The sequence below is a fragment of the Microtus ochrogaster genome, chromosome 7, assembly GCF_000317375.1.
Source record: "Microtus ochrogaster isolate Prairie Vole_2 chromosome 7, MicOch1.0, whole genome shotgun sequence".
Classification (NCBI taxonomy): Eukaryota; Metazoa; Chordata; class Mammalia; order Rodentia; family Cricetidae; genus Microtus; species Microtus ochrogaster.
In genome coordinates, this window is record NC_022014.1 from 53,919,140 (window position 1) to 53,932,149 (window position 13,010).

The window sequence follows — 13,010 nt, forward strand, 5'->3', positions numbered from 1 at the left end:
CAATTCCCAGCAACCACATGGTGGCTCACAACCATCTGTAATGAGGTCTGGTGCCCTCTTCTGGCCTGCAGGCATACACACAGACAGAACATTGTCTACATAATAAATAAATATATATAAAAAAAGAAGAATGTTGCTATTCCACATGTGGTGTGCACTGCTTTAACTCCAGCACTCAGGCAGAGCAAGTAGATCTTTGCAAGTATGAGGCCAGCCCCATCTACAGAATGAGTCTGTAAATCCAGGGCTACACAGAGAAACCAACCCTAATTTGCTGTCAGGTACAATTCAGCTATTTAATTGAATGTTTTTAGACCTGCTCAGTGATAGGTTTTGACATCACTTGTGCTTCTCTAGTAACTAAAGCTATGTGACTTTAAGCAAATCATTTCTGTAACCCTCAGTTCTCTTTGTTATATTGGACTGTGGTAACCATCTGTCTGGGTTGTTGCATTGGCTCAATGTGATGTTACTTGTGAGTTGTTGACTGTGATGCCTGATCTACCAAAGATACTCATTAGACACCAGGACTGATGAGTTTAGTTTTTCACACTGGAAACTAATAGATAAATTCCCTGCACCAACCTTGACTTACAGATCCTGACTTGGCTGTATCCACTGTGGCCTTTTTGCTTTTAGAGGACTCTACTCTTGGCCACACCCCTTCTCATAACCTATTCCTTTCCCCATAGTTTTTTTTTTCCTCATGGTTTGCTATTTTGCCATTATATAAAAATTCTAAAAACTTGGCTTTTTTTTTTTTAAGTTGTAAGGTAGGTAGGTAGGTAGGTGAGTGAACTCTCATGCTTGAAAGAAAAAATCAGTAGCAATTCCCAGTTTACTCATGAGAAAACTGAAGCAAGGAGAGATTATGACTTTACAGGATAAATCATGGAACTGAGATTTGAACTAAGAGTAACAAAAGCATCTTTGATTCATACCCAGTACACATTTTCAACTCTTTGAATTTGTAAAGCCATTACACAAATCCTCTTCTTTGATTTTTTGTTTTGTTTTGTTTTTGTTTTTCGAGACAGGGTTTCTAGAACTAGCTCTTGTAGACCAGGCTGGCCTCGAACTCACAAAGATCCGCCTTTCTCTGCCTCCCGAGTGCTGGGATTAAAGGCGTGCGCCACCACCGCCTGGCTCTTCTTTGATATTTTACAGGATTACACAAGTCTAATATTTTTGGTACCTTGTATATTGCCTAAAATACTTGCCTAAAACAAAAGACTTTTAACTAATACTAAAGGGAAAAGGTACATTTTTTTAAAATATACAAATGAACAGGAAATACATGTGTATAGGCCTTTCTGTTTCTCTTAGGTATCTCAGAAGGCCATTAAAAACAGGCAGGGATGCTGACAGTGGTGACATATGCTCTTTTAATCTCAGTACTCAGGAGGCATAAGTAGGTGAATCTCTGAGTTAAAAGTCAGCCTGGTCAACATAGTGAGACTCAGGCCAACCAAGGCTACATAGAGAGACCCTGTCTCAAAAAGAAAGGTAGGCCATAGGGTTCAGTGGTTAAGAGCACTGGATGTTTTTCCATAGGACTTTAGTTCAGTTTCTTAGTACTCACATGGTACCTCACAATGCCAACACTGTCTTCTGGCCTCTGTGGACAATGTACACACATGGTAAACCGGCATACATGTAGGTAAAACACCTATACACATAAAATAATAATGAATAATTTTTTAAGGCAATCCAGAGGAACTAAGGGGATGGCTCTTGCTGGCAAGCCTGATGACCTGACTTTGATCCTTGGAGCCCTTGTTAAAGCCAAATGTAGTGGCACACATCTAGCCTGAATTCTACTTTGGAACAGCAGGAACAAGTGACCCTGCCTTAAAACAAGGTGGAAGGCAAGAACTGATTTTTGAAAGTTGTCCTCTGACCTACACACATGCTCAAAATATTTTTTAAATTAAAAATAGAGCAAAAGCCAGGCGGTGGTGGCGCACGCCTGTAATCCCAGCACTCGGGAGGCAGAGGCAGGCGGATCTCTGTGAGTTCGAGGCCAGCCTGGTCTACAAAGGGAGTTCCAGGACAGGCTCCAAAGCTACAGAGAAACCCTGTCTCAAAAAAACCCAAAAAAAAAAAAAAAAGAGCAAAAAAGACCCCCCCCCCAAACATCAAGAAATAGGCAAGGGCTAGATGTGATGCATGCCTATGATCCCGGTACTTGGGAGGCTGAAACAAGAGGATCACTTGTTGAGGCCAGTGTGAGCTACATAGAAAGAACCTATCTCTTAAAAAAAAAATCCAGGAAATTTGGTTGCTTTAAAGGTTTAAGAAATGGATACACAACTATAATACAGATAGTTATTTTTTTACAAGATGATTTTTGCTTGGCTGTTGTAGTGTTTAGAAATGAAACAGGCCCTTAATAAGGAGCCTGGTGACTAATAAACCACAAATGTTACATCATTTCTTCTTTCTGTCCTCAAAAAGGGCAAAGATGGCTGGCTTAGAGTTACAGAATGTGAATGTGTCTGTTCCTCTGCTGCCATCATTCTTTTTCTTTTTGTTTTTTGTTTTTTGGTTTTTTGGTTTTTTGAGACAGGGTTTCTCTGTGGCTTTTTTGGAGCCTGTCCTGGAACTAGCTCTGTAGACCAGGCTGGTCTCGAACTCACAGAGATCCGCCTGCCTCTGCCTCCCGAGTGCTGGGATTAAAGGCATGCGCCATCGCTTGGCTATCATTCTTTTTCTTGAATTAGAGTAATAAAGTCTGAAAATAGCTGTGTGGGAGGTTGTTCCTGAGCCAGGAGGCTTGTCTTTGAAGAAACAAACCCTTCTTTCTGTATTGTTCTGGGGTGGGACTGGAGGAAGCAGGGTTTCTCACACCCCAAGGCACAGCTGTATCAACTACCACTTCGTTAAAGCCTCCTGGGCTTTCAGTAGATACCAGACCCAAGTGCTTCTATGATATTCCTCTGCCCACTTAAGGAAATGAAACCCTGGAACTAAAGATTAACTGTTCTCTGTAGCAGTTCAGCAACTGTAGTGTTAGATAGTGTTTAATGCTGTTTTGACTCCAGCTCTAGGTGTTCAGCTAAGCCACTCTCACCCCTGCTGACTAGGAGAGATGCTAAGCTTGGTTCCTCTAGTTGTCACAATCCTACTGGCTGAGTCAGTGGATGACAGAGTTGCTAGGTCTTCTAGAGCCAGGCTCAGTGGATTCCCAGCACCGTGTTTCCGGAGAGAAAACCTGTAGTTTGTTAGCAGCCTTAGAGTCCTAAAGACTGCTTCCAAGGGCTCCTGAGGTAGATGGCTGAAACTTTATAAAGCTGTGATCCATTTACTGCACTGTTGTTTGTGAAACACTCTCCCAAGTGCATAATTTTGAAATTTAAAACCCATGGGAGAGAACCAACATTATTGAACATTTTCCACAGACTTTTATATGTATTAGGCAATTTCACATGTTTAGTTATTTAATCCTTGCCGCAACCTTGTAAAAGTAGGTACTATAATCCCCGTGGAGATAATTATCAGCATGTCCCAAACTAGGCTCTACATCCAGTCTTGGGTATGAGCAGAGACCCTGTCCCTCATATCAGATTTCACTATGCTTTCAGTTCTTGGTACCCCTCAGACTCCTGTGTGTATGATCTGAGCCTCTTTGCTTTATTTCCTTATTTTAATTCTATGGTTTTGGTGTTCTTATCTTTTTAGTTATGTCCACTTCACTTAACTGTTGAGGCCTTTCTTGGACATAGAAAGTAGTGGTTATTGAAAAGTAGAATTCCAGCCTCCTGGGGTCCATTAGAACAGAGAAGTTAACAGTGAGGATATGAATAAAACCCTTGATGATAGGAGAAAAAAAAGCTTTTGGAGTTCTAAAATGTTGCCCCCTTATTTACTGACCTAAATATTTACATTTTCAAACATTATTGAGAAATTACATTAAATGGGGATGATTCATTGTCATGCACATACTATGAAACCATCACTTTCAAGATTAAAACACTTTCTTGTTCTTACACATTGCTTTTATTATCTGGAGTGGTGTGTGTATGTGTGTGTCTCACAGTATGTGTGGAGGTCAAAGGACTTTCAGGAGTTATTTCCTTCAACTGTGGGACCTGCTGATCAGGTTTGGGTTATCAGGCTAGCATGTGCAGTATCTGCCTAGCCATCTGCTTACTCACAGACACTGGTTTTTAACTTTTGAGTGTAACTATGCATGTCTCAGGTGATGAAAATCTTAACACTGAGTCTCCACTCTTACATGGAAGTGAGAGCATAAAGGCACTCAGCAAGGACTTTATAAGGTTGTTTTTCAGCCTCAGGGACTCCTGAAACACTAAAGTCTTATACCTAATGGCATGTATTAAAGCTACTTTTATTGTTTGGCAACCAGGTTAGTTCATCTTTACAAATTTTTAGAGGCTTGTTTGTTTGTTTGTTTGTTTGTTTGTTTGTTTTGGTCTTTTTGAGACAGTCTCATGTAATCCAGACAGATCTTAGACTCAACATCTGAAGGGCTGGCTTGTCTCCACTTCTCAAGGGCTAGGATTACAGAGGTAAACCATCATACCTGGAATGAAAGCAGCCAGAGAAAACAGTTGACCAGGGAAAATAAAACACTTAACTAATTATCTAGATAAAATGTAAAAACATTCTCAGAAAATTATGTAAGGGATGACAGCAAAGTGATGATTTGGCAGCCCTCTGCCTACCATGGGGAGCCTTCAGGGCTTCCTGGCTTGGCGAAATGATGCCTGCCCCCTCAGGTATTTATCCTGATGGCCGTCTGTCTCTGCCAGCTCCTAACAGTGGGTTTGTGAGAGGAAAAAGAAAAGTCTGCAGTGGTTATTAGATAGTAATGCAAGTGAGCCTGGCTAGAACTTCGGAAATAGTGAGGAATTGCTAAGTGAACTGAGTTTCAATGCCAGAGAATAGTGATTCAAACCTTCTGTAAGTTTCTAATGTAGCCAGGCTAAGTGTAATTTTGCCAAGGTGGTAAATCCCCACAACTGTCAACTTTTGGAAAGATGCCTTCCTCTTAAGCATAAACACACTGGCCTTCTGTAGGAACAGATAGTCGTGTGTGTGTGTGCATGTGCTTATGTAGGTGAAGGCCTAAGGTATGTCTGTGTTGAATGCCCACCAGTGGTCCCTTCTAGCTTCCGGGATTCTCCAGGAGCTCCAAGTCAAACACACAGCTAAAGATCTAACACTGAAGTTCACGTAGGAGGGAGAACATGTGACCTTTGTCTTTCTAGGTGTGGGTCTAATATTTTTCAGTTCCATGCAGATCTACACTTCATATTTTATCTTTTTTTTTTTCTTTTTGGTTTTTTGAGACGGGTTCTCTGTAGCTTTGGAGCCTGTCCTGTAACTAGCTCTTATAGACCAGGCTGGCCACGAACTCAAAGAGATCCACCTGCCTCTGCCTCCTGAGTGGGATTAAAGGTGTGCCACCATTGCCCAGCTCGATTTTATCTTTGTTTGCAGTTTTATAGGTACCACACTTTCATTATCCATTCATCAACTGATGGACATTTAGGCTGATTCCATGGTCCAACTCTTGAAAATAGAGTAGTGATGAAAATGGATGGGGATGTGTATCTCTCAGTAGGAAGTGGACTCCTTTGGGTACATACCAAGAAGTGGTCTATCTGGGCCATATATTAAGTTCTGTTTTCTGAGAAACCACTGAACTAATTTGTACAGTCAACCCAACTTTTTACATGGGTTCTGGGGATCAAAACTCAGGTCCTTGAGCCGGGCGGTGGTGGCGCATGCCTTTAATCCCAGCACTCGGGAGGCAGAGCAGGCGGATCTCTGTGAGTTCGAGACCAGCCTGGTCTACAAGAGTTAGTTCCAGGACAGGCTCCAAAACCACAGAGAAACCCTGTCTCGAAAAAAAAAAAAAAAAAAAAAAAAAAACAACTCAGGTCCTTGTGCTTTTGAAATAGGTACTTCACTAACTGGCCATCTTTTCAGCCCTTCACTGAGTTTCTCTAAGCAAACTTTTCCATCTTCCATTGCTTCATTTTTTTGTATTTGCCTTCCAATTTTTGTAGACCAAACAGTGACAGAGTGACAGAATATGTTTGCAGCCTTAAAGCACTAAAGCTTCTATCAGAGAACTTTTGGAGTGCTGTGGGGCTATTGCTGTCACTGCTGTAGGCTTTTGACTTACTGGTGAATAGTGTCATGTTATTAGACTGCTTAGCATGCTAGCTTCTTATTTGTCATGGCTTTCATTTTCCTCTAAACTCATTATTCCGTTTAACTATCTCATTAACATAATACTAAGCTGTGTGTTCTTATCTTTATGTTACAAGTTTATTTCTTCAGGACTCTTATTACTAATTATGTCATTGTTGTTTACTAGCTGTGTGACCCTAAGCAAAACTTAATTCATCATCTGTCTTCCCATCTGTAAAATATGTATATAACTTTCTGCTATAGTTGTAAGGATTAAGTGTGTGTGTGTGTGTGTGTGTGTGTGTGTGTGTGTGTGTGTGTGTGTGTGTGTGTGTGTAGTTACATATATAACATACTTAGGGCTAGGACTGGTTGGTAAGCATTTGAAGCATTTCATGTTTAGTGTATAGATTAAAATTGGCTGCGCAATGACAGCATGGTTGAACATGCTTATGTGAAAGGGGGAAATCTCAGGGGGCCCCACCCCATGCAAACATCTGTTGATTGCTGAGAGAAGAATTAGAGAATTAGAACCTTCCCTATGATCAGCCCTGAAATCTGTAATACAACACTAAAGGTTGAATTTATATATTTATGAGTAATTAAAGGGGGTCATAACTTGAGGGGGAATATGGAAGGGAAATGATGTGATTATATTTTAATTGTCCTACTAAGAGCCAAGAAACTTTATCTGTGGTTGGATAACTGCCTTCCAGTTACATCCTATGGTAGCAAAGTATGGATTTTGGACAAACATCTACATATTTCAAAATGACTAATTGAATGGTATTTTTCCATAAAATATATACTGATATATACTGACCTTATTTTTTATTTAGAAGTAGATTATTTTAATGCCAAAATTGCATCATAATTTTGCTAAAATTCTCTACCCTTCGGGACCCTAAAAGTACTGTTTCATGCTAAGCAATGATGGCACAGACCTTTAATCCCAGATCTCTGTGAGATTGAGACCAACCTGGTCTACAAAGTAAGTTCCTGGACAGGCAGGGCTACACAGAGAAACTCTATCTGAAAAAATAAAAAACAAAAACAAAAAAACCCAAACAAATAACAAACACAAAGAGTACTGTTTCATTCAAACAATATACCAAATGTTTTTCAGTTCCCTGTCATTTAATCTTTCCAAATAGCTTTACTTACGCAGAAAGTAACATATGTGCTAATGCTTTAAAAGTGTATGTATTGAGGGTTAGTGCAGATTGGAGATGACTGCAGGTTGGGGGTTAGTGCAGATGTGGGTTAGTGTATATTGGAGATTATTGCAGATTAGAGGTTACTGCAGATTGGGGGTTGCTACAGATTGGGGGTTTACTGTAGATTGGGAGTTGTTGCAGATTATGGGTTACTGCAGGTTGGGGGTTGCTGCAAAGTGAGGATTGCTACAGATTAGGAGTTGCTGCAGATTGGAGATTGCTGCAGATTGGGGTTAATGCAGATAAGGGGTTATTGCAGATTGGGAGTTACTGCTTTCTAAACTTGTCCCTTTCTGCTTCTTCAGTTAGTGCAGATCAGTCAGTCTCCCCAGCCTCAGTATTGTTTGTACTCTGGACTTCAGCCATTGTAGTGTGGCCCATTGGTTTAATGCGTGGTGTGGTGTAGCAAGCACATCTTTTCATCAGCTTGTCTTCCACCTGCTCATCTTCTTTGTGAGAGTCTTACAAAGGTATTTTAACTCTTGCTTTTCTGGGTTTTTTGTTTGTATTTGTTGTTTTTACCCTGAGACAAGGTTTCTCTGTGTAGCCCTGACCATCCAGGAACCTTGTAGATAAGGCTGACTTGAACTCAGAGATCACCTGCATCTGCTTCCCAAGAGCTGGGATTAAAAGGTGGGCTGTGACACCACCGCCTGTCAAGAGTTCTGTGTGTGTTTGTATAGCAGTCCTTTGTCAGATGTGGCTTGAAATTTTTCTTGCAGTTTGTGTCTTTTTAGTCTCTTGATAGTATCTTTAGCAAAGCCTGAATTTCTAATTCTGATGATTGTACATTTGGTGACATACCTCACTGGTCATTGCCAAGGCAGCAGTGTTTAGATTTTCTTCTTTTGCCTTCTAGGAGTTTATAGTTTTGTGTTTTATATTTAAGTTTGTGTACACTTTTTTGGTAATGGTAGGGTGGGCTCGTGTGCAATGGCAAGGGTAAATTCTGTATTGATTAATTTTTTGATGTCTCATTAACCCAGCACCCTTTGTTGGAAAGCCTGTCACCTGTCTTTTCTTTTTTCTTTTTCTTTTTTTAAAAATATTTATTTATTTATTTATTTATTTATTTATTTTGTATACAGTATGCAATATTCTGTCTGTGTGTGTCTGCAAACCAGAAGAGGGCAGCAGACCTCATTACAGATGGTTGTGAGCCACCATGCGGTTGCCGGGAATTGAACTCATGACCTTTGGAAGAGGAGGCAATGCTCTTAACCACTGAGCCATCTCTCCAGCCCCCTCGCCTGTCTTTTCTATCAACTCTTCCTTTTGTTTCTTTTACACAGATCAGTTGATGGTGTTTATGTGAGTTTTATTTTTGGACTTTCAACTGTTTCCATTCATCACATTTATGTTTAAGTGTTGGTTTTTTAGGTTTTTTGAGATACCCTGGACAATACACACGCAGGCACGCACACACGCATGTATGCACACATCCTAGTCTTAAATTATGGCAATCTTTCATTCTTCCAAGTGTTGGGACTACACTATGAGCTACCCTGCCCAACTGTATGCTCTCTTGGTTACTATAAGATAAGCATAAGCCAGTCCTTGAGAGTTAATTTTTTACCTCATGTACAGTTTAGTTTGTCCAGTATCTAGAAAAAACTTTGAAATTTTTATTGGAGTTGCATTAAAATTGGAAGAACTGACTAGCATTCCAACAATATTTTCTCAATGCATAGACTGTCTCAATTTAGTTCTTCTTTGGTTTAACATTTTGTCATTTTCTTGTAGGCCTTACACATTTGTTGTGTTTAGCTCTGCATGTTTCACTCTGGGTGTGCTAATACATGTGGTTTTGTAATGTCAGATACCACCTGTTGACTTCCATATATGGAACAGTGGTTTTTATGCATTAACCTTAGTGTGGATGCTTATTGCATCCAACATCATTTTCTTGATTCTTCAGATTTTCTGCATAGATAGTTGTATTAATTATAAGTAAAAACACTTCTTTCTTTCCCAATTTGTAGATATTTTCTTTGTGCTTTAGCAGTGTAAGAGGTGCTGTCCTACCTAGTTCCTAATCTTAATGGGAAACTCCACATTTGTTTTTTTTTTTTTAAGTTTAGTGTTTTAGGGTTGTTTTTGTTGTTTTCAAACTAGTCTTTATGAAGCAAAGGAATTGTCCCTCTAATAGTATTGAGACTTTTTTTTTAATTCTTTTGTAGCCTAAGCCGGCCTCAAACTTGTGATCCTCCCGCCTCTGCCTCCTTCAACAAATCCTACTGGCGTGCGCCACCACAACCAGCATATTGAGAGTTTTTATCAGGAAAAAGTACTAGGTCTTGACAAATGGTTTTTCCTCATCTGATATGATTATATGATTTTTCTTGCTTACCCTGATGCTATAAATTAGTTAATATCCGAAGGTTGAATCAGTTTTGAAAACCTAGAATGAATTCTGCCTTGGAGAGTGTTATATAATTCTTTTTCTAGAGTGTTATATTTGATTTACCTAATTTTTTTTTCTTTCTTTAGCAGTAAGGTAATGTTTGCTTCATAGAATGCATTATGAAGTTTCTCTTCAGTCTTGTGAAAATAGAAGATTGTTATAATTTTTTACTTAACATGTTCAGTAGAATTTATTGTTGAGCCCATCAGGAGTTGGTGCTTTTTTGTTTTAAAAGGTTATTAGTTATTCAATTTTTATAGATAAGGCCTATTTGGATTATTTCTCTGTTTTTTAACTTTGGTACATGATGGTTACAGAAAATTGGTCTGTTTCTTCTAGCAGATCAAATTTGTAGGCACGGGGTGTTCATAGTACCCTTACTATCCTTTAAATGGCAAGACGTGTAGCTACGCCTGATGCAGTCCCTCAAGTATGGTTTCTTTTGTTCCTACTGCTAGAAGCACTGGAGTTTTCCTCTGATGTTTGCCCTGAGGAAGTGGAGATAACAGTGATAAATCCAGCTCTGACAAGTCCTCTTAGTGTTTTCTCTCCATTTACCCACTCTGATTTCTAGCATACCTGTAACAGATGGAGTGCTGTCTGGATATGAGACTGGTGGTGCACTGTAAACAGAAGCACACTCATTGACACTGTTCCTATCGCCCCTTCTCTGCAGGTGCACTGACAGAGTGCTACGATGAGCTGGGGAACCGATACCAGCTGCCAGTCTATTGCTTGGCACCACCAATCAACATGATAGAGGAAAAGAGTGACATAGAGACTCTGGATATCCCTGAGCCACCTCCCAATTCCGGACATGAGTCTCAGCTCCGTCTGCGCCTCTCCACAGGCAAAGACCTCAAACTCGTGGTGCGCAGCACAGACACGGTATTCCACATGAAGAGGCGCTTACATGCTACAGAGGGGGTGGAGCCAGGCAGCCAGCGGTGGTTCTTCTCTGGCAGGCCTCTCACTGATAAGATGAAACTGGAGGAGCTGAAGATCCCAAAGGACTATGTGGTACAGGTTATCGTGAGCCAGCCTGTGCAAAACCCAACACCAGTGGAGAACTGAGCTGGGCTTGCCTGTGTCCCAGATTCCTTGGCTCCTTTTTATTATCATTTCCTACTCTATGACGTGAAATTTATTTTCACTGCTCTGAATTCCCTATGAATGGATTTAGTTCTGAGGAATTACCAGTGAAAAATTCCATCTGTGATGGAGACCAACAAAAATAATAAAACACACAGAGCCAGCCTCTGGAACTCCTGTAATTACAATTTCTAATTTGAGAGGCAGTTAAGAAATAGATAACCATTTATTTTAAAACATTTATCAACTATGTAATGGCTGTATTTAAATAATTTGGAATGTACACAGACACCAGACCCATCAAGAACAGCACCAAGCACCTTTTGGATACAGAATTTTTAAAATGTATATGTCAAGTTATATTTCCAGAACCATCAATAATTAATAACAGTTACAAAACTTAAACGTTTTTGTTTTAGTGGAACCTAAAAGAGCAGAGGGGATTGTTTCTCTTCTGGGTTTGTATTCCTATTCCACCAGGAAGCAGTGGAGCCTGGGAGTTGGTCAGTGTTGCCTCTTCTCCCCCAAGTCATGCTCCTAATTCACACTCATTCAGTCCCGCTGCCATCCAACACGCTGGCAGCAGACACCCTCTGGAACACCAGACAATAATTTAGTAAATAGTCAGAGTTCTCATTCTTAGTTGAGAAGTTGTCTTGCCTGCATAGTGGTTTAAAATGTCTCTAGTCCCCAGGCTTGAGACTGCCAGCTACTATGTAATGCCTTCACTGATACAGCCGCTCTGCGTAGCCGTTTCTGGAGCTGACTGACCCCATCTATATTTCTGGGCCATATAACATGGAAATGGAGTGTAGCTGCTTCCATTCCAGAATAAAAAGCAATCCTTTCTTCCTCACTTGCAGGGGGTGGAAGTTAAATCTTCTCTGCCTGTTCCTGGGAAAACTGTGCCTCTTCTCAGCCTTGGAGAAAACTCCAACTCAAAATTTTCAAGTGTAAAGGGTCACTGGTGTCACTTAACCGATGCTGGGGAGAACAAATGGTGGCGCCTGGCGCTGGGCCTGAGTGCTTTTCACTTCCCTCTGATTCTAGTAATTGTGGGCAGCGGTGTTCTTCCTGCACCTTCCCACAAAGTGCTGAATCAACCACCATATCTGCACATGAGACTGAGGGACTGAGCACAGTGAGCCAGCCTTACCTCCTGGAGAAGGCTGGAGAAAGCTACCAAGGGTTGTATTCAATCTAGAGCCTCTTAAAAGCCGATTCTGCCAAGCATGGTGGTGCTTGCATTTAATCCCAAACTTGGGGGCAGAAGTAGGCAGATCTCAGAATTTGAGATCAATCTGGAATACAAAGATAGTTCTAGACCAGCCAGAGCTGCATAACGAAACCCTGTCTTGGGGAAAAAAAGGTTGATTCCATGAACTAATGTGAGCACACTGTATCTTTGGAGTCTGAACTGTGTACAGTAGATGAAAGAGGGCGCTATGCTGTCTCAGTGGGGAAATGACAAACTTTCAACATCTATTTGGATATAAAACATCATGATTTTTGTGACAAAATGAAACTGCTAAGGAATTTAAAATGTAATGTTTAAAGTGGTGTTAAATTTCCTATAGCCTGTTTAAATATATCTATAATTGAACTTACGTTTCTGAGAACTTTTAACCATTTCCCTAATTCTGTTCATAAGTTTAAAGTTTATGACTGCACCTAATTTAGACTTGATGGGGGTTGAGTCTAAATTCAGAAGAAGCACACAGCTTTAACAATGAGGAAGGTGCTCACATTCCTGTGTGGAGGCTCCAGGACATCCGAGTGCTTCGGCCTACCATCAAGAAGGTTGATTCATTTGCCACATTGAGTAACAGTATCTCAAAGTCCATCAACTGGAAAAGAATGTTTTAAAAATTATTTTTCTAAAGGAAATTTAATGGTGTCATCAATAATCTATGTTTGGTAAAAGTCTTGTTTGTTTCTTGAGGGTTGACCTCTCTAAGAGCTTTTTATTTTAAAGGAACATATACTTTGAATAACGATCCTCCAAACTAGGTGAGAAAAAAAACATGGTGCTGGTAATTGTCAATAGATTGATGTAAGATTGGATCAATACTTGATGTGTATAAATTTAGTATGTAGGGGTTTTGTGCTTTTTTTTTAAAAAAAAAAAGTTC

At 40.2% G+C, this 13,010-nt stretch overlaps 1 protein-coding gene across 1 annotated transcript in view; it reads left to right on the top strand.

Annotated features, from left to right (window-relative positions):
* Window positions 1-13,010, top strand: part of Ubtd2 (ubiquitin domain containing 2) — a 62,329-nt gene extending 49,319 nt beyond the window's left edge. The window contains exon 3 of the mRNA XM_005350366.3: window positions 10,463-13,010. Within this exon, the coding sequence (XP_005350423.1) occupies window positions 10,463-10,860 (398 nt within the window). The 3' untranslated portion in view covers window positions 10,861-13,010. The remainder of the gene's footprint in view (window positions 1-10,462) is intronic.